This window comes from Cygnus atratus, chromosome 24, assembly GCF_013377495.2.
Source record: "Cygnus atratus isolate AKBS03 ecotype Queensland, Australia chromosome 24, CAtr_DNAZoo_HiC_assembly, whole genome shotgun sequence".
Taxonomy (NCBI): Eukaryota; Metazoa; Chordata; class Aves; order Anseriformes; family Anatidae; genus Cygnus; species Cygnus atratus.
In genome coordinates this window covers 2920631-2941941 of record NC_066385.1, presented here as the reverse complement: position 1 = coordinate 2941941, position 21311 = coordinate 2920631, and the positions used below count along the sequence as shown (strand labels likewise).

The 21311-nt window shown below is 53.4% G+C and overlaps 1 protein-coding gene across 1 annotated transcript in view; it reads left to right on the top strand.

Annotated features, from left to right (window-relative positions):
- Positions 1-11203: 11203 nt before the first annotated feature.
- Positions 11204-21311, top strand: part of NFASC (neurofascin) — a 48349-nt gene continuing 38241 nt past the window's right edge. The window contains 7 exon segments of the mRNA XM_035561446.1: positions 11204-11297; positions 13407-13424; positions 13762-13867; positions 14049-14245; positions 14586-14708; positions 14922-15092; positions 17560-17610. Of these exon segments, the coding sequence (XP_035417339.1) occupies positions 11204-11297; positions 13407-13424; positions 13762-13867; positions 14049-14245; positions 14586-14708; positions 14922-15092; positions 17560-17610 (760 nt within the window).

The following is a 21311-nucleotide window of genomic DNA, read 5'->3' as shown; positions in this document are numbered from 1 at the left end:
ATCTCCACGGTGCAGAGCTTGGCAGGATGAATTTGAGATGAGAGAGTGGAAGAATTGAATATTCAAGTCGTCCGTTCCTTTGTTTTCCGTTTGTCTTTAAATTCCACTGTTTCTCCAGCGAACATTTCCCCCCGCTTACGCTTTTTGTCAGGGAGAGGTTCGCATTTGCCAGGGTCTGTAGGACATGTGTTTCCTATCTTCCAGCCTGTGGGATGTCGGAAATGTTTTGCAGCCCAGAGAAGGAAGATAAGGCTCCTTGGCTCGTGCGTCCCCTGGTCAACCAGCCGACCTCCTGGCTAAATGCTGCTTGCAGTCTCGGGAGTGAGCTTGCACAGATCGCAAAGCAATGGTCAGCCTTGCAGCTGTGTTGATGTTTTTTTTTTCTTCTGTTACTTATCCATCACTTGTTGCTGGCACCTGCACTGTCTGGGTGCCCGTCCACACCTTGCCAGGGCACAAACCAGTTGCTTTTGCTTCTCGTTCCCAGGTGCCAGCAATGGCACTGTCTGGGTGCGGGCGTCACCCGGCCACTGGTGACAGCAGGGTGGCGTGGGAGGGCAGCGCTCCCTGCACAGCCTGGGCAGAGGCTCCCAGGAAGGGTGCTGAGCACGGTGCTGGCTGTGCCCCGCTGCCTCTGCACTCATTTGGCCTCTTAAAATAACCAGCAAGCGCCAGCCCTGTCCCTCAGTGTGCATAACCAACCCTTTTATTTTTTTTTCCAGCACTGGGAACAAATAATCTGCATCCTGTACTCAGTCCTGAAGGTTAAAAGCTGTTTTTGTGCCAACTTCATTAAGTGGAAGCCAAATGCTTCTACCAATTAACTTATTGCCATGTTGGAGGGGGCTCCAAAGGCAGATGGAGCGGCTGTGCTGGCAATATTAATGACCGCCTTGCGAAGGGTGAGAATTTCAGACGGAGTAATGTAAAAATGTGCTAGGGAACGTGCAAAGGCAAGTTCCCCGCGGCGCTGCTGCGGAATACCAGGGGATGGTGTTTCCCTGCTAGCCCTGAGCACAGGCTGCTGCTCGGGGTAATAAATAAAGCCTGATTTCACAGCATCGGTGCTGCACCATGCTGTCTGTCACTCAGGGCTGTCGGGGTTGCAGGTGTGCGGGCAGGCGGTGGGGATGAGGCCAAGGCAATGGTACGGGAGGGTGGGAGACACGTCGACCACCGGCTTTGCACCGCCAGCTGCTGCGGCCGGGGAAAAAATGGTTAAAAATATTGTCGTGGGGGAGCGGGAGGGAAGAGGAGTCAAGGAACTTGTAAGAAATGAGCATCTCTGGCAAAGGTGTCCCATGTGGGATTTGAAGTGGGCCAAAAGGGTTTATCAGAAGTGCCCAGATGGGGTGGTGAGGTGGTTTTCCCCAGGATAGTTGGCTGACACCGGGGGCTTGTGATATTTGGCTTGCCATTCTTGGAAAATCTCTACAAGACGCACTTTATGCCAAGAGAATAGTCCAATAAAAGGTATTTTTTTGTTGGATTTCACAACTGTGAGCTCGATTACAATGCAGAGTGAGTGGTGAAGGGAGTGCAGATGAGAGCTGATGACTCCCTTCCTCTGACTCCCCACCTGTAATTAGGATCTCGGTGTGCACAGGGCAAGGAAAACTGGTTACCCAGCATTTCGAAAGGAAATCCCAGTGCCACCGAGAGAGGCAGGCTCGGTCCTTCAAGCAAGCTTCCAGATAACTGTATTTACATTTTTATGTAAGGTTTTGAAGAATTGCTGTATCTTTCTGGGTCCCCTCCCATTTCCCTGAACTGTTCCGTGTCGTAGTGCTGTCTGAAGTCTGTGTGTCAGAGCCCAGGGATGAAATGTCAGATTTGCTGCTGTTTTGCTCCGTCACCGCCGTTTAAATGCCTGGGGTTTGAAATGAAATGTCAAAGGCATTTTGCACAACACGGAAACCAGACGTGCTCCACGGCTGTGTCTGGGAAGGGCAGAGCAGCTCCGTTACCTACACGGGCTCTTTTGGGGAGATGGGTGGTGGGATCTGGGCTGAGACCCAGCACGGATGGCTCGTGGCCACAGCCAAGTCTCCAGCCCTCCTGGGGGATGGATGGGGGACGCGGTGCCTGCACACCACAGCTGGCTGTAAGGAGATACCACGGCTCGAGGGCCCTCAGCCGGGCTTGGGGAAAGAGCCGGTGTCTGTAAATACAGCTCACTTACAGGATCAATCACCGGCAGGTGTGTTCCTGTCTTGTCGGTGACACCTGCGTGCGATCCGGTTACGGGGCTCGGAGATGGAGGCAGGGGATGGCGTGGAGGTGGGTCGGGGTGGGTGGGAGGTCTGCTTGCGGGTCTGGTGATTTCCAGGCTGACCCTCCCGAACCCAGAGAAGCGTGGGCTCTGTGTCCTGCAGGCTTGGAACAAAATCATCCCATGTTTCCTGAACTGTGACTGCCCTGGTTCCTGAATCATGCCCAAGCGACTGCCCTGGTGATGCTCTGGGGACAGCAAAAGGGATCGTCTTGGGATCAGAAAGCAGGGAAAGGAGAGCACAGGAATTTTCTGTTTGGAATAGGACAAGCCAGAAGGGTGGGAAAGTCTCTAACGGAGGAATAATGCTGGAGTTGCCCAGGAAATTCAGATCTTTAGTAGCAGAAGAACAGCCACTAAGAAAATTTAATAATAAGTCATAGACTCACAAGCTTTTTTAAGGACAGAGATAAATAAAGTGCTTACTCAAGAAATGCCTTGACTAAAATTAAAGCCTTGGTACTCAAGTCCTTCCTCACCCTTGAGTACTGTAATTTCCAGCAGGAAACATGCAGCGCTTGACAAACGCCCCCTCGGAGCGCATCCTGCAGCCACCATCGTGAACGGGTCCAAAAGCCCCATTCCCAGCCTGGCCCCACTGCTTGCAGGGCGTCGGGGCTGAATGCGAATTCTGCTGTGGGGTAGGGCCGGAAAGCTTAGAGACCCCTAGGGTGGGTACGTCTGCCTTTCACCTCCGAAATCCAGATTTGCTTTCCTTCTGCTTGTGCTACTCGGGACTCAGCCAGGCACTGGGGTCCCTGGGTTGGGACTGGAGGATGGTGGAAGGGCTGATGGCTTCTTCCCAGGCTCTTCAGCGATCACAAGTGGCCAGGGTTTCGGTAAGGTGAGATGTAAACACCAATTCTCCAATTCATTTAGCTACCAAAGTGGTTTCCTGGTGTAGGAGCCTTTTAACCCCTAAGGCATCCACATGATGCCAATCAGGCCATTTTGCTTCATTAACCTTTTTCCTCTGTGTAAAGAGAAAACCCTTCTTGGGGTGTCGGGGCGTGCGTGTTTGTGACAAGATGCATCACGTCTCTTACACCATGTGCTGGGGCACGCGGGCAGCTCCTGTGGCACATCCTGACATGGCTTTGGGGACACAAGTCATCATTTATTTATGCCTTGGGGGATGCTGTGGGCTCTGGGATACCCTTTGACATGGGTAGGGCAGCTCTCCGAGCTCGTGGGAGCCTGCAGGACCCTTCTCCACCCAGGATCTCGATGTGACTAAATGCACCTTTGGGTGTCTGGTGCAAAGCCCCAGGTCCCTGTGCTCCTCCTTGGGGCCAAACCCTGCAGAGGGAAGCCAGGCAGCATCATGGGAGAGCCAGCAGGGGAAAGGCAGCTTTTCCCAAGCACTTGCTATTTATAGCTCTTGCTCTGTGTGATTAGCAGTCGGCTAATCACTAGGGGACACGTGTTGCAGTCCCTCGGATGGGTGGCCAAGGGACACAGCAGGGCAAGCATTAACCGCGTGCCCCCCGATGCTCCGCCACACCGAGCAGCGTGGGATGGACGGCCGTGGAAAGGAGCTTTGCTGTGCGGGGGGATTGGTGCCTGCTGCTCTCAGGCCTCTCCTTGGGCTGCTGGGGGATTTGGCAGGGCCATCGCTGGGGCTGGGTTTGCACAGGGTGCTGCTCCGTTTGGACAAGGTGCCCCAGGTTCACTCCCCCAGGCACCACCCCACAGCCAGGCTGGGGCTTGGTGGCCGTGGGTCCTGCTTTGGGTCAGCAGCAGTGACCGAGGAGCTCCTGGACCAGCCTCTGGACAGCAGGGACAGCAGGCTCTGTGCAGCATGGAAGTGGGCTGCCTGCGTGAGTGTCATTGGTGTCACGTGCCCTAAAGCTGCTCCTGGTGAAACTTGCCTGCCTGAATATTTTTTCCTTTTCCTTTCGCATTTTTCATGCTAACTCACTTCCTTGTCCCTCTCCTTAAACAAAGCAATATCAAAGTTAAGCAAACCATGCATTTTTCCTAGTAAATTGTAATAGGAGGGCTTATGAATACACCCCACCCTGAAGTAAAAAAAAATAAAATAAAATAAATTGCTATTTCATCTTAGCTGTGCCCTGCCCCACCTGCCTGAAGTGTCACTTTGCACCCACCCCACAGGCTGGCAGCCCAAGATGCAGCCCATGCAGAAATGAGCTCTGGAGCCCCTTTGCTTCCTGCCCAGGATAACTTCTAGGACTTGGTTTTCTCCTTTTGCTAGCGAAAGGATCAGCTGCTGCCCTGCACGGTGCTTGTGAGTGCTGGGCAGGCTGCTGAAGGCCGCGTTGTCCTCCACAGAGAGTTTCAGGCTTCCACTTTTCTTTTTCCAAACTCTCAGTGACCGTTCTGCAAAGGTAGAACACTATTTTCTGATTAAACTTAGTACTCTGGTGATCTTGGCTCATTTCCCACTCATGCCATAGCTCTTGTGTGACCTTGGGGTAACACTTAACCTCTCTGGACGAGAGTGCCTCTGTGTAATAGGACTGCAATATTTCCTTACGGTACCAGGACAGGATGATAAATTAATTCACATTATGTAGTGCTGAGATACAACTGTGATAGATCCTCTCCCCGGTGTTATCTGTGCTTTCAGCAGCATTACACAGCTCTACCAGGGAGTGAATTACCTCCTGAAAGCGTAACCGTGGTCCTCACCCAAAAGCTGCAAGCCACAGCCCCAGATCTGAATAGCAGCAAGTGCAATTATTCCTTTTCTCCTGTGATTTTAAAATATTTCTAAGTATTTCTGAAATGGGAGCCTGGGTGCGGCTGGTCCTGACTCCGGAGGGCTGCAGGAGGAAGGTGGGGTGAGCGCTGGCTGCCTGGTAGGTACTGAGCCGAGCCGAGTACAAATCTCCTTACCGCCAGCATCGACTTTAAAGTTCAGGGGATTGACGGATTTGTTCCCACTTCCCACGTCCTGCCCTATGCGGAGCCGGAGGGATGCTGCCGCGTCTCCTGCTGGCATTTGCTGGTGGGTGACTTTCGGAAGCCGTCGTCGTTTCTGGTGCTATCACTACGCTTTCTGTCAATGCCTGTTTGTTTGCTCGATTCTTTGAAAATGCATACTGCCTGCGGGGCACGAGATGGAGAAGTCACCCATGTGTGGTGCAGGAGAGTTACAGGGAGTGGAAGGAAAATGCAGCACGTGCCAAAAATCCCACGGAGCAGTGAGACAAGAAGCCAGTAGTTGAAAGAAATGGCCTGTGGACATGTTCCTTAAAGATGTGGCAGGAAAGTCATAGGAGAAGGATGCGGACAGTTATCCCAAACCACTCGGGCTGGAGCATTCAGGGAGGGTTGGCGGCGATGCTGCAGCAGGCGCCTGCCTCGTGCACCAAAACCCTGTAGCCCCAGGTCTTGTGATGAAAAATTTCCTTTTTTTTTTTTTTCAGGGAATGGGAGCAAAGATCTGCATGGGGACTCCTTTGGGGCTGCAGTGGGCACAGAGTGTCAATAATCTTAGACCAGAAGCCCTCTCCCATGACAAACCTGACTTCCCACCTTGCCTGTGAGCAGAGGGCACACGGGTCTGAAGCATGGTGGCAGGTGGTTACAGGGATTTTTGGACAGGGAGAAGACGATTCACAGTTAGGGAATCACATGCGTGTATTCCCTCTAAATCAATGTTTTTCATTATCTGAAACTAAAAGGGTTTTCTCGTTGTGGAAACATTGCTCTGCGCTATTCAATCAGTTTTAATTAAGCGACTGCAATGCATTAAATGGTGCTGTAGGAATCTTCTTGGGAACGCTAGCTGCTCGAGTTTTACTGCTCCTCTTACAATCGTAAATAAGGATAAATGCCTAATTGCTACTGAGAGTGTCCTGCTGGACCTAATGAGCTGATTACAAACAATCCTTCATTGAGGAATTATTTAATTGTATCTGACTCCAGCCAGAGACTCCCCCTGCCACCGCCAGCCATGCCCGTGTCTGCTCTGTCTGCCTGTGAGAGGCCAGGTTTGGGGTCGAGTTGCAGGATTGGGGCCAAGGAGGAGGAATTTGTTTCAATGGCCACTCCGAGAGGCCTCATTTCATTACTCCAGCCCTTTCCCAGGGTTATTTGTACCCAGGGGAAGTCCATGAGCTCTGCCCTCCAGACGAGGGCAAAGGACAGCGCTGAAGCAGAGCTGGGGCTCCCCGAGTGGTGCTGGGCATCGGGTGCACTGCAGCCAGCAGGGACGTGGTCCTGGGAATTCTTCGAAGAGCCAGGTTTTAGCCAGAGTGGGATTGGAGCCCTCAAGTGAAAGGGAGAGGCAGCATGTGCTGGTGTCCAGAGGGAAGTTGTTCCCTGGGGGATCATCCATAGTTCTGCTGCTGGAGCAGAGCTCTTAAAAGACGGAGAAGGACCTAAAGGTGTTTTAACAGCTGATTTTTTCCCCCTTTCACTGCAGATTTTGAGTGGCTTACAAACAAAGTGCTTGGATATGTTTTGTATTTTAATTAGGGGTATGTGAGCATTGTCTTTACATCAGGAGACACTTGAGAGCATGAAGCTCACAGCCGAACACGCGCAGGGCAATGATGTGCTTGGATATGTTTTGTATTTTAATTATGGATATGTGAGCATTGTCTTTGCATCAGGAGAAACTCGAGAGTGTGAAACCTGCAGCCGAACACATCAGGGCAATGACACGTAACGTGGGCCAGGCAGTGTTTCAGGACCATCCAATTCACCAGCACGGCCACTGGGATGAGCACGGCGCGTCCTCCTGGGGGTGCTGTGGCCATCAGCACCTCTCTGCTCAAGGTGTCCCAGGGGCTTGTCCCTGCTGGTGGGGACGTTGGGTTGGGTTTTGCCAAGAGGAGCAGTCTCCAGTTTAAAGGTCCTGTCCTGGGGTCAGTTACGCTTTTGTGCAGTGAAAGCTGATGTATTTACACAGGCGTCTGCTTTGTCTGGGAAGAGGTCTGGAGCAATACTGGGGGTGTATTTCTCAACCCAGTCTAACAGCTTGTGAGAATCGGCGTTGCAGCAGGTCATCAGGGAAATGGAAAGCACCAGGCCAGAATGCTTCTGAACTCTGGTGGAATATTTGGGGGAAAAGGCATCCAAGTTTGTCTCGCTGTTGCCTGGCCCTAGAGGAAAGTGGAGCAGGGACCTGGCTTTTGTTGGTGCTCGGCTACAGCCTCAGTGCTGGATGAGAGCTGTTTTTAAGAAGCTAAATTCCTGTCTGATGGAATGACGATCTTGCAATGATCTGTGTGAGATTTCAGGCTGAACACCACAGGTCCAGATTTCGGATGGGTTTTGGGTCCAGCCAGCTCAAAGCCTTTTGGAGCAGCCCCAGCCCCAACCCACCCAGTTCTGGGGCTGCGGCCACCCCTGGAGACAGCAGTAGGCATAAGGCTGAGGAGTTTGCAGAGCTCCTGTGGCAGGAATCAATTCTTTTCTACACTGTGCAACAGGGCCAGGAGCAGCTAGTACTGAACACCATGTCTGGAAGAAGAGATTTCATCTTCCTTCCCCCTTTGCACGGGAGCCAGAGCCCCACACTCCACGAACTTCCAGCCTGGGCTCCCATGTTGATGTCTCCCGGCACCAGATGCTCCCAGCACCACCAGTACCCCCAGACGCACACTGGTTCATGCCCCATCCCGCTGTGCTGGGGCGTTCCCATCACGTCTCATCCCGTTGCGGAGCAGCCCCGACAATGGGGGCTGTGTTCGGCAGCACCGCCCGGCCCCGGCAGCCCACCTACACGCGCAAGCACGGCAGCAAATTTCGTGCTGCGCGGCGAGTCGCACCCACAGCTGCCCCGGAACAAAGGGGAGCCCAGCTCTCGCTGCTCCAAAGGCGGGGATGCGCTTTGTGCGTGCCTCGTTGTGGGTTTTATTATTTGTTCGTGTTCCTTCGGGTAGCGGCACTCCGGCGGTGCTGCTCAGCGTGGACACACGGTCGCTTGTGCCGTACAGGCTGTCCTCCCTGGAGGTGTCTGGGCCCTTCCCACGTTGTCCTGCCCACGTCCTTTGGTCCTGAGCAGCTGGGTCCCTGCTGTTCCCATCTACTCAAACTGCAGCACTGCGAATTTCTCTTCTGATACGCACAGAGCTTGTATTTCCAGTCCTAGGGCAGTGATGATGGGTAGGATATGTGGTTTTGTACCAGTTGGGTGCACAGATCCCTGCTTTGTGTCCTCTGTAGGATTGGTGTTGGACCTCAGTCCTTTCTGCATTGCCATTTAATGCAAAATCACCCACACACACATGTAGGGAGATATCTCCTAAGCCTGTGTGCCAGGACCCTCGTCCTTCATATCACAGACATTTCCTTCATGCTGGCCAATGCACAGTGTCAAAGCAGGTACTTAAATGCCTGCTGCCTTGCACCTTCCCTCCCGTGCTGTATCTGTGAATGAAGCAGGTTTTAAAGCTTTTTGTGATCTTGTGAAGCACCACTATGCGAGCAGAGTAAGGACATGAGGAATCTCAGTCTTGCTAAAGCTCTGTTTGCAGTATTGGCTGGTTTAGTTTATAAGTCAAACTTTTGCTTAGTAACGGAAAGGCATAAACCCAGCTTATCCATTATTCAGTTTAAGCTGTAACTGGAGAAATGAACCGCTCTAAATAATGAAGACTACAGATCAAAATGATGTCTTCCCTTAGACAGAAAGCTAAAGAAGTAATTTGAAAAGCTTTGTTCAGCATGACCTGGTCCCTGAGGACTGCGAAAGTCCTGGACATGACTTTAATTACTGGCCCAGTCCTATAATTATTTTGTCCTTCAACTATTTTTATTGCAACAGCTGGATTGGAAAATCCTTTGAATGAGCAAAAAAGATCAAAGCAACACTCCCCCTCCCAGCCCCTTCGCAACCTGTGGTCTGTAATCTGGTGTAACTGGGACGCAGCGGGCTGGCGACTTCGTTTGGGCTTCAGCCCAGGAGCAGGGACACAGATGGCCCGGGCCCATCTGAGCAGGGCAGCGAGGAGGCTCTGCCTCAGACCCATCCTTGAAATGCAGGCGTCTCTGCAGGGTCAGGAACGCCGCACGGTAAACCCTGGAAGCTGAGCAGCTTGCTCTCTTAATGCTTTGAAAATCCTGGCCTGCGTGTTTGGCCTGCAGAGGGGTAGGAAGGATGCTCACGGTTCTTCCCCGTCCCTTCCAATCCAATAAATGTGATGGCTTCCAGACGTTCGCTGCGGTTACAGGGCGCGACGCAGGAACAGCATCTCCCTTAGGGAGAGCGAAACCCAGGGTGAATGGAGAAACAACTCAGCACTGCCGGTCCCCCGTAAGGGTAACAGGGAAAGTGGCCTTAAAAGTTGTCTCACGCTGGGTTTGATGCTGTCTGGGGTTCAGGAGAGCTGCGAGAGCCATGTGTCAGGGCCCTTTATTTGCCGTGACATCTGCTCCTCGCCGGCTCCCCCGGCAGCTTTCCCCGTGGTACCCAGAGCCCGGCGCTCACCGGGTTTTGTCTGTCGTGCTGGGCCCCCCTCCCCTCTGCTCCTGCTCCGGTCGGGGCTCGGGAACAGCTGAAGGGGCAGCAGCATCCCGGGCTGTGTCGGATTATTTATATTTCATGAAGACGGGCTCCTCGTGCTTGCCAAATGGCCTCTGCGCGCCGCTCTCCTGCCTGGTGACACGGCGCAAGGCTGCGCGCGGAGACGGGGAGGAGCAGCGAGGAGCTAGGCTGGGGATTTTCCACTGCTTGCTGCCCTGGCACTATTTCTGTCCTTAGCCGAGAGAGCTGTCTGCACGTCTGCTGCCCGGCATTTAGAGCTCTATTACGGACAGGGCTGTAACTCAGCCGCGATGCAACCTCTGTGCTACAGTAGCCTTTCTAAGGGGATTTTTATTGTACAGATAGGGTGATTTATCCTCCTTTCCGCTGTCTTTTAATCTGCAGTGACTCTGTGGGTTTATCAACAGCGAAATAAAAATGAATGGGCCTGAAGACCCCAAGTGATGTGCTGCCCATCCCCAGGAGTTGGGATGGCTGCTTCGGGGAGTCCTTGGAGCACAGGGGCTAGAATGAGAACCCAGGGAGAGGAGTGGATGGAGTGTGGCTCAAAACGGGTTTATTTTGGTCAGGGGAGGTCCTGCCGTGCCCCAAACCTGCAGGCACTGAGCCAGCTGTGGGATGCTACACGCGAGGGTGAAGGCATCGTCTCAGTGCCCGACCCCGGGCAGCCTCCTGCCCCGTAGTGCCGCCGCCAGCCCAGCTGGAAAACTGAGAAAAAGCAGCAGGCTCGCTCACAAAGAGAGGCTGCATCTGGGCTCTGCTCTCCTTGGTCCAAAAATATCCCCGTAGTGTTGCAGTGCGCGGCGTTGTATCGGGAAGGGGAACAGCAGGGCTGTGGTTGTTCGCTGTCAGCCGTGCAGGAGCACGTTTCAGGCCCTCGTTGGTGCTGGGTCCGTGTGGCATTGCTTTCTTCAGCAACATCCAACTCGTCATTTTAACCCAGAATAAAAGCTGGGTTTTGCTCTTTGCTAGGTGTTTCTTGCGCATAAAATACAGTTACAAAATACAATACAATTAATTTTTTAATCAGCAAATCATCCTTTTTCTTTTCTCCTGTGGGAACTGGTCGGTGTTTTTTTCCCTTGCTCTGGGTAACTTCCCTTCAGTCCCTGGGGAGAGCTAAAAGGCTAAAAAGGGTGAGCCCCATAAGTCTGACTTCGTCCACGGAACAAAGCAGGGCTTGGGAGGACAGCGACCGCGGGCTGGTACCTGAGTCACCAGAGCCTGGGAACTATTTCTGGCACCATTAGCAGCCCCATCCCTCTGCACAAATGCGTTTGGATCACAAGCACTCTCTCCCCGCAGCTGCCAAAGGGAGGGAGGCAGGAAATGGGGCCGTAAAAGCGCGGTGACCTCTGCTCTGTGTGTTTTGCAGCTGAGGACCTGAGCAGCCCTGCTGCACGTGCCAGCGGCCAGCTCGCCTCGGGGGACGCAGCTGAGGTCGTGGCCTTGTCCCGACGTCCAAGATGGTCTTGCACAGACCCCACCTCACCTGCGCAGGGATAGCCTTTGCCCTGTACCTCCACCACCTCGTCAGCGCCATCGAAGTCCCTCTGGATTGTAAGTTACATTTTACCCCTTTAATAACTTCTGCTTGAATGGGAGACGAGGCAGAGCCGAGAAGTGCACGGAGCAGGCAGCTTTTCTGCTCCAGCCTAAGGGTTTTTTTTCTGTTGTTCGTTTTGGGGTGTTTTTCCTTTCAAACCACGTGCCCTGCAGAAAGTCACCTTGGTCACTGTCAGCTGCAGTCAGTCTGTCTCAACAGCTGAGCAAAGGACCCGCAGCCACCCACTGAAATGGGACAGAGCAGCAGGGCCACGCTGGGGAGCAAACCAGGCCCTGGCAAGCCTTTAGCCCCTTGGTTTAAATGGAGCATCCCAGGATTTTTCTCTTCCTCTGTTGGGACTTTCTGGTTAATTATGCAAGAGGAGTTATGTTTTATTCAGAAGCACGAGAGTTGGGGGATATGGAGCGAGGAGGAAGGGGGTCAAGGGATGCTGTTTCTGCTGAATGAGCATCTTCAGGCCAGCACATGGGAAATGGATGACTTGTTTGGATGTGCCTGGGACGAGCGTTTGTACTGAGAGTGTGCTGCTAAGTCATGGCTCAGAGGCTCCGGTCCAGCTACTCTTCTGGAAACCAGTTTCATAATTTCTTTGTGTCCCAGCTTCCTCCTGTAGAGGCAGTTAATAATAATCAGGCTGTAGCTGCGGGGAATCTATTCTGACAGCGCAATGTACAGAAATCCTCCAGCGAGCAGTGCATTAGTAGAAAAAGCACAGCTTTCTGCTGAAGTGCCGGGGTTGTTCTTGATGGCAGAAATTTCTCCCGTGTGGGTTGCTGCTTGCAGAGCCCTGAGGGTGCCGGCTGTACCCGGGGTACCTCCGCTGGGCAGCAAAAGGCGAAGGAAAATCTTGAGGCAGTGGCTTTTGGCTGAAATTTGGACATAAGTGAAGAGAAGGAATAGGAAAGCTCAGCTTTGCCGAGGGGAATTGGTACCTGTGGAACTTAAAAGCGGAAGGTGGGAGTCGCAGTGCAATCACTTGTCTGTGCACGACTTGAGTCCGAGTTCCTGCTCTGCTCCGTTCCAGATGGTTGTGGAAGAACAAATCTGGTCCTGGGGTCACTGGGACAGAAACACGGCACTCTTGTTCCCAGCAATGGGAATTTATGTGGTGCACACAGCCCTGCGGTTCCTTCCAGGCCTGGCTTTGTTCACATCTGTAACGTTTGAGAAGTGAAGGCAGCCGGCGTGGAAGGAGGGGCCAGTGCCATTGGCCAAAACTGAAGGCATTTGCAAACGGCACTACTCTGATGTTTCTTGTGCTTCCTATCAGAAATTGGGTAATTTTGATATTTGCTTGTAACGTGACCTTAGAAAAGTAAGAAAAATGCTGACAGCTGGTGGAGAACTGCTCAAGGCAGCCTTGCTCTCCAGCTCACCGTTTCCCTGGCTTCCTCCCTGCTGCCCAGCACCCTCACCTCCAGCACTTAATGAGCCTCCTCCTGCCATCCCTTGCATGGCAGATATTGGTAAATACACAGCCCAAAAACTGCAGAGACTCTGCGGAGCTCCATGGAGATGGCTGTCTTTTTAAGCTTCCTTAGGTGCTTTTCCCCTGCCCCACCCCTAACAAGGTTTATTCTTAGGATAAAACCTTGCCTGCTGCTGTCCCAGATATATATACGTGCCTATTTTGCTGGATTTTACAGGCACCTTCTCCAAGTTCGACCATCACCCAAAAAGCCAGCTCAGGGTTTATCAGCTTCTGATTTGGGGGGGTGAAATGGGGAAATCGGGGTCAGCCTGGCCATAGGGTAGGGGGTGACATATCCAACTCCTGCAGCTGATCCACTGGACCATGGGGACACCAATTCCCCAGGTGAGCCCACCCAGTGCCTTGTGCCCTCTGCTCAACCCTGCGAAAAAAACAGAGGCTACCCAGGCAGTTAGCAGCTAACAGGATGCTCGGCAGCAGCTTCTCCTATATAATAGTAAATAGGTAGATAAGAACATGCTGGAACTGTAAAGTGAATTGTGCATAATATTTGCAGAGCCTCTGATAACAGTATTATGTTTATGTGTGTGCATAATATATCTGTACAGGTTTGTTCTGCAATTAAACTTTTTTCTTCTTTTTCACTACGCTTGCACTTTGGAAATAACAGCAAATATTCAGAGTGAATGTAAGTGCTGCCCTTGCCTTCTGTCTGTGCATTTTAGTCTCCTCTGCATGTCTGGAATGGCACGAGGGGTCGGGGCTGGTGACGGCTGTGGCTTGGTGCGAGGTGTGCCTGGGGCATTGCCTGCTCCTGTGCGGGGCTGGTGACAGTGAGGAGGGCAGAGGTGGCAAGTAGCACGCACCCCACACATGCTCCTGGTGGCTTCTTCAGGTGTTGGAGGGCTCTGAACCACAAATTTCATATCTGGCCTGGGGACGATGCCCAGATCTGCTGCAGGACAGCAGGAAGAGGCTTCTTCCTTTCTGCACGACCTTCCTCACCGCTGTCATTTGCTTTGCAGTGCCTCAGCCCCCCACGATCACCAAGCAGTCCGTGAAGGACTACATCGTGGACCCGCGGGACAACATCTTCATTGAATGTGAAGCCAAAGGGAACCCCGTTCCCACGTAAGTGCCTCTGTGCTGGGGCCCTGAAGTTTGTTAGCACTGGCCCTGGAGCAGCTGAGGCTCCCGGCAGGTCCACGTTGGCCACGTTATCCCCAAAGCCAGCAGAGCTGTGCCACTGGCACCGGTTGGCACAGGTAAAGCTCTCAGCAGCCATGTACCAACCTCTCCCCTCTCCTCCCAGCTTTTCCTGGACGCGGAATGGGAAGTTCTTCAACGTGGCCAAGGACCCCAAAGTGTCCATGCGGCGGCGGTCGGGGACGTTGGTCATCGACTTCCACAGCGGGGGGCGGCCGGAGGACTACGAGGGCGAGTACCAGTGCTTCGCCCGCAACGACTACGGCACCGCGCTCTCCAGCAAAATCCACCTCCAGGTGTCCAGTGAGTAGGGGGGCATGGGGCTGGTCAGAGGAAAGCAAGGGCTGCTTTGTAGGGGATACGTGGGCAACACCTGGTGCTCAAACATCTCAGCCTGCTGCATCCGTTACCTGCATCGGGATGCATCCAGCCACAGGGCAGAGATAAAACCCAAGGGATTAGGGCTGTAGCCGACAGCAAATGCTTGGTATAGGTTTAAGGGAAGCTTGCAGGCACAGAAATGAAGTTTGCATCGAGGCTGTTCAATTGAAACCGGGCCAGGCCCAGCGGGATGGAGGAGGGAAGGGATCTGCAAGGCAGCCGCCCTGCCCTCCTCACGTGGTGTCTGTGCTTCTCATGGCAGAGTCTCCCCTGTGGCCCAAGGAGAAGGTGGATGTGATCGAGGTCGATGAAGGTGCTCCGCTGAGCCTGCAGTGCAACCCGCCGCCCGGCCTGCCCTCTCCCGTCATCTTCTGGATGAGCAGCTGTGAGTCGGGGAAGCCCCTGCCCAGCCCGACCCTCTGCTCCCCTCTATCACCCACCTGCAGGGTTCATTTACCCTAATTATATTTAGAGTCATTATTGCTAGCTCAGACCTTGGTGGCACCCACACGTGGCTTGGGTCGGGGGTTTGCTTTTTGCCTTCACGGGGTCACCCACCTGCAGGAGGCTCTGACTTGTCCGAACTCCCCCCGTGCAGCCATGGAGCCCATCCACCAGGACAAGCGCGTCTCCCAGGGCCAGAACGGCGACCTCTACTTCTCCAACGTCATGCTGCAGGACGCCCAGACCGACTACAGCTGCAACGCCCGCTTCCACTTCACCCACACCATCCAGCAGAAAAACCCCTACACCCTCAAGGTGAAAACCAGTAAGTGTCACGGTGATCGCTGCGGGTGGGTCTTCCCCAGCCTACCCTGGGAAGGGTTCTCCTTTCAGGCACCCTGCTTCAGTCCTTGACATCCCTGAGACCTACCAGGCAGAAGAGTGGCATCCTTCCCTTTGTTCAGGATGGTAGAAGTTGGGATGAGGACTGGCAGGACCCGGGCTGCTGCCCTGTGGTGAGGGGGAGCTGGTTTCCTCCCAGTGCCCCAGGGAGATGCTCGGTGCAGGTCCATGCAACTGTGATGAACTGGAAAGCACTGCAGTGCAGATGGGGCATTCCCCCATCCTTAGGGAGAAGTACAATGCCAAGTGATCTTTCCCTAGTTTGAAACACAAACCATAGCCTTTGTTTGCACCAGGTTTAGATTTATGGGGAACCCCCAGCTGTGCTGGTGCTGCACGGGGGGACTGAGTGTGTGTCCATTGCCTGACCAACGAGCCTCACACAAGGCTCGGGACTTAGCGGCTGTCCAGGAGCTGACGCTCAGCTCTAGGACGTGGCAACAGGAGGGCTGGAGCCTTTGGGCCTGAGTGGGTACAGACAGGATGTGCTCAGGATGGCCAGAAACGCTCAGGATGTGCTCAGGATGGCCAGCGATGCTCGGTGAGGAGTATCCCTGGGGGGCAGGTGGAGCAGGCACAAGGCTCCCCCGACCCCTCCATGGGCAGGGGGCCCTGGTAGCCTCCCCTCCAGCAGGGAGGCTGCTCGGGAGGAGGCCGGTTCCTGATGCCAGGGCATTTTCCACCAGCCACCTTGTGGGAACATGGGCAGGGGGCCACCAGCTGAGCGCTGCAGGGCACGAAGCTCTTGCGATGGTGCTTCCATCACGTGCACGGCACCGGCACAACCTCGGCTGCGAGCGGTGTGAGAGCTGGCTCTGGTGTGGGGATCGGTCCTAAGCCCCAGCTCTAAGAGCTCAACCAGATCTCACAGCAGCTGAGGCCGGAGGTAACGCTGTTAAAGCCTCCCGAGAGCAGGGAGCGAAGCGCGACTTGAGATGCAGACAGGGCCGGGAGCGTTTGGCACTTCTGTCGTAACACCCTGCCCTCTGTGCAAAGCACAAGTGGAGAATCAGCAATATAAACGCTGTAAGCAGGCACTTTGCTGGTGGCGAGGAGTGTGCGCATGTAATTCACTCTGAATATTATTTGTCTGTTTGCAGAGCTGGCCAAATAATGCCAACATTTACCTCCTGCTGAAGGACTGAGCCCTGAGTTAGCAGGAGCTGCAGAAATTCTGGCAAACAAAGATCCGTGCTCACTGGGGCCTCCAAGGCTTTTAGCCTGGCGTATTGGTTTAGCTCTAGAGAAATATAAGGGAGAAATGCTGGGGGATTTCTGTGCAGGCAGCTACAAGCAGCTACACCCTGATGCCTCCACAGCATCTGCTCCCAGGCTGGGTGGCACTGGGCCCTCTCTGTAAGCTTTCCTTTGGAAATTTCTGTTGCATTATCAGATGCAGATGCTACGTCAGACCCCCCCAAGAAACCCTTGTAAGCTAAAGAACCGAGGCTCCTATTTTTTGTCTATTATGATATAAAAAATCTTTATATGCACAGCGTTCAGAGGCAATGAGTTTGTCTCAAGCTGTTCGGTGGTCTCTGCTTTAAGCCATGAGCATCAGCTGTCTTAGAAAAGTCACAGGCTGCTGGAAAGCGATTGCATGTGCTTGCTATCTATCTTCTTGATGCAAGGAGAGATAAACACAAGGACTGGGGCGAGTGGCACGTCTGTGCCTATTTTCCTGTGGAGCATTTTTCTGGTGGCTCAGAGCTCGGGTGGCTGCTGGGCTCCTTCACTCTCCCATGCAGGAGCCTGCAGGTCGGGTGGGCTGGCAGTGGCTGGCAGTAAATGAGAGCAGCGTGCTATTGAGGGCTGATGGTTTCGCATGGAACGCAATCTACTTTAATTGTCCGGTAATTAAAAGGGATTTTGTAGTAGATTATGTTTTTAAAGCCTAATTGTTATTATTTTTTTTATTTGTTCATCTTCTCCGTGCCTTTCTGCACCATTACGCCGCTGCCTAGCTGTGTCCAGTCTGCTCTATGCTGGAATAAAGTAGCAGGAATACGCTTACCTCCCTGAGAGAAAAATCATTTTCTTCTCAAAATTGAACTGTTTTTTTTTCGAAGATACAGATGTTGTTATACCAAGAGAAAAACACTTTGAGGAAATGTTTGTGATACGATTAGGTGGTATTTTTCATGTATTTAACTGTCTCTCCGTTTCTTAGGAGGAAAACAATCTTCTTTTCCTCTCCCGTGTCACTGTGTTATGTTGCTGTTTGTCTCCTAAGGCAGCCGTGCTCCGAGTGCCTCTCTATTGCTTCTGCTGCTGCCTGCCCCGTCCCCAGGGCCATGGCTCTGGTCCCCGTGTCACCTTGCCCCGTGCCCCTGTGCACCGCCGCACGCTCCGTGCCACTCGGTATGCTCACGCTCTTTTGTTTATTGCAGAGAAACCCCATAACGAAACGTCCTTACGAAATCACACTGACATGTACAGTGGTGAGTCTACACCGGCTTCTGGAGCCCCTCACGTGTTAACCCCCCTGTGCCTAACCCGACTCACCCCGTGCTAACCGAGCGTTGGGCTGGCTGCGAGCAGCATCCCCGTGCCTCCCGTGTGCGCGCCCCCGCTGGATGCGTGTGGTCCCTTCTGTCGTCTGTCACCCAAACTTTGCAAAAACCAACGCGAGGAAGCGAGCCGAACAACCCAACGGTGACCAAATCCCCTCCAAGTTTTGACATCTTGAAATGATCGAGGTTTAAGCTAATTAACTGGATACGCAGAGCTCAGCTCGGGAGGTATTTGGGTTAATAGGATCTGGCACAAGTGGAAATGTCTGGGGGTGAGCGAGTCCAGCGGCTCGACCTCAGGAAAGGCTCCTGAATTAAAGATAAGACCCACGATCCCTCTTTTTGCTGTGTTCAGAACAAGCATCTATTGCACTTGTAGCCAAACACGGGCACTGGCTGGGAGTTAAAAAAAGCAGTAGCTGGTTTTCTCAGTGCTTTGTGTCTTTGCGGTGTGGTTACACGTGTTGAGCAGGGAGGTTCCCTTTGGAGACTGCTTTTGTGTGGCTCCCTGGGGCATGATCCTGTCCCTGAAAATAGATGAGAAGTGATGGGACAACCCAGCCGAGGTGGGCAAGCAGCCCGGGCTGGTTTCACTGCCTGGGGAAGCAGAATGGGGAGATGGGGCTGAGCACGATGCTGGGAGCGCAGCCATCACCAGGCACTGCTGGGGATCCCGCTAGGCCCCCGTCTCGTCCCCTTCTCTCTGTTTTCCCCCCCGGAGCCCCAGGTTTCTTCATGCTCCTGCTCTGTGCCAGGCCGGAGAGCCGGGCTGGGGGGGCTTTGGTGCCGTGGGAGCGTAACTATGAGTTCAAGTGGTGCTGAGCAGCGATTTGCCTCCTGGCTTTTGTCTTTGCTAGAAACATGTGCTTGGTTTGGGAACAGGGGCCAGGATCTTGCTGCCTACCAAAGGTTGGGGCGAGGGGGATCTGACCCTGAGCCAGATCCGAGGTTCTCCTGCGCGTGTTGCCAAGTGACGCAGCCACGGGGGATTTCTCTCCCCCCGCAAATACTCCTCTGAGAGGCAGAGATGACTGAGAGGCAACAAAGGGAAAACGTTTCTGGCTGGAAATGGGGCTTGGGTCTGAGTGGGAGGCTTATCTGAGGGGTCTGAGCGTGCTGGGGACCCAGGGGCAGCTTGCAGCAGCACCTGGACGAGGTGGGGGCAGCGAACGGGCTGGGCGTGGGCTGAAAGAGTTCGCAGAAACGGCTGTGAGAGGGGCTTGCAGGCAAAACCAGCTTCAATGGGAAGTGCACAAATTGAATCATGTTTAATAGAGGCCCGTGGGAGGAGACGTCTCCCCGGTAGGCGCACGGTGGCGAGAGCCGTAAATACAGCTTGCGCCTCCCCGAGCGACGAGAGCAGCGCGGGCGGTGTTTGTGCTTCGAAGGGAACGCACGACTCCGTGTCCGCAGCCCTCGTGGGCTCGGGGGAGAGTCCTGTGCTGGTCGGGGTCCCTCAGTCTCCCGCTGCACGTGTGTGCTCAGGGAAAAGGGAAGGTACCAGTCAGGTGGCCAGGTATGAAATACAGACCTTATCTGCACAGGCTCATAGATTTCCACTGATTTCTCTTTGTAGCTGCCTGGAATAAACTGCCTGCTCCTGGCGCTGGATGGGCTGTTTGCACTTAACGTCCCCTGGAATGTTTTATGGGTCTGGTGGATTCAAATCCCCAACCCAAGCCCTCTCAATGACCTGTGCAAAAGTGAGCTGCAAACCAGAAACTTCTTAATAATTCATGAACTGGTGAAAAAATTGTGATCCTCGGCCCTTTTTCTTGTTGATATCTCCATGTTTCTGCCCGCAACAATCTCTCTGGGTGCTGAAACCCACCGCAGCATGGCAAGGAACCTTAGGGGGAAGGGCAGCGGGGGACAGAAACCTCTGTCCCCCCGGTATTTAGGAATCTGGGAGGTTTTGGGGTAGCTGAAGGCTTTGCAGAGCAGGATGCAGGCAAGCTGGGAGGCACCGTCTCCTCCCCTGGAGCCTGCCCCGGAGTTGTCATGCCCCTCAGGGACATGGGTGGGTGAGTGCAGGGGGTGGGTGATGTCCTGGACAGCACCCACGGGACCAGGCTGATGGTGGGGATGTAGCTGAGCCCCCTCACCCCACAGCTCAGAGTGGGAGCAGTCGTTTCCCCCCTGCAAAGAGAAATTAACCCGGCAAACTGTCTGCAGCTCTGAAAGAAAAAAGGATCTCCAAGGATTAATTGAGAATTTTATTAGCAGGAGTTCATCACCTTTTTAAATAATGGAAGTGAAAGTCTTTTGTTCTTCTTTTTGGCAAACCCGTGGGATGTTTGCAAGCTGGCTGGCTGTGCAGGAGGCGAGCAGATGGGATGTGTCCGGGTGCGCATGTTCCTGTTATCGCCTAAGTGGGAACGATCTGCAAGTTGATGTGCAATTTTTAAGTGCTGTCAGGTCGGGACTTTGGGGAGGGGCACTTGGTTCCTCGGGGCGAGATGTGGCTGGTTTTGAGATGTTTTGTTTGCAGCTGAACGGGTCCAGTTTCATAGAGGTGGGGGCAACAGCAGCAATCTATCGGAAGCAGAGCCTATTTTTGAGCACAAATAAACAGCCGTGGGATTTATTCTTCTGTTCCATCCAAGCAGAGGAGTGAGACGTTGCTATTTGTCTGACAGCTTCCAGCTGTAGCTGCCGTGAGCTCAGAGCTGGTACCTCTGCCCGAGATAATTTCTGGCCATGTCCTATTAGAAATAGCAAAACCTTTATCTGTAGTCCTCTGCTAAGGCAAAAGCTTCTCAGCTACGCAGTGTTGCTGTTAGGTTTATTAAACAAGTGGATAGCATACTAATTTATCTCCCTTATTTTTAATGTTCATCATTAATATATGGCTCGTAAAATTTGGCTTGCACTGCTGCTTATCTCTTCCAGTTATGCCCTGGGCTCCCGAGCAAACGGGTTCATCGCAGTGAGGCACCCAGCCTGTCCAAACAGGCTGCAGATTGCTGGCGAATAAAAGCCAATATTGACTTATAAAATGGTACATCCCCTCTCCTGATCACATAGAAGAGAGAAGTTCACAGGTCTGGTCAGAGCTGTTGATAAATGCTGATTAGAAATCTCGCCCCTGCCTCTGCCACCGATCCGCAGGGCTCTGGCGGGGGTGAGCGGCTCTTAGCCGGGGAAATGAACACCTCCAGAAGCAGGCGAGCACAGAGCAGCACGCCTGCCCGGTGACCTGTCCCTTCGAGATGTGCCTGTCCTGGTAATCCAGTAACCAAATAATTAATTAACCCTCTGATGAGCCCATCCCGGCCACTAACTGTCAGTGTGTGGGAGCGACGTGATGCGTGAGTGTGGCCATGCCCCGGTGGGTGTGGAGCCATTTCAAAGGCATGGTTTGATTCCTGCTTGGTTTGTTTCTTCCATTTCCTTTGAGGGGCCTGGCCACAAACTGTTCCCAATTGAACTCCATAAATCGTCTCTGCCCTCTCTCTCCTTTTTCTTCCCAGCCCTTTCCCTGTACCAGAGCCCAGGCAGACTTCCCAAATAGCTGGGGGCTTCCCGGTGCGGGTGAGGGAACAGCCAGGCTGCCACCGGCTCATTTGGCTAACAAAGCTTTTGGGGCCAGCAGAAAAGGGCTAGGTCTGTGCCCCAAGAGCTTGCTC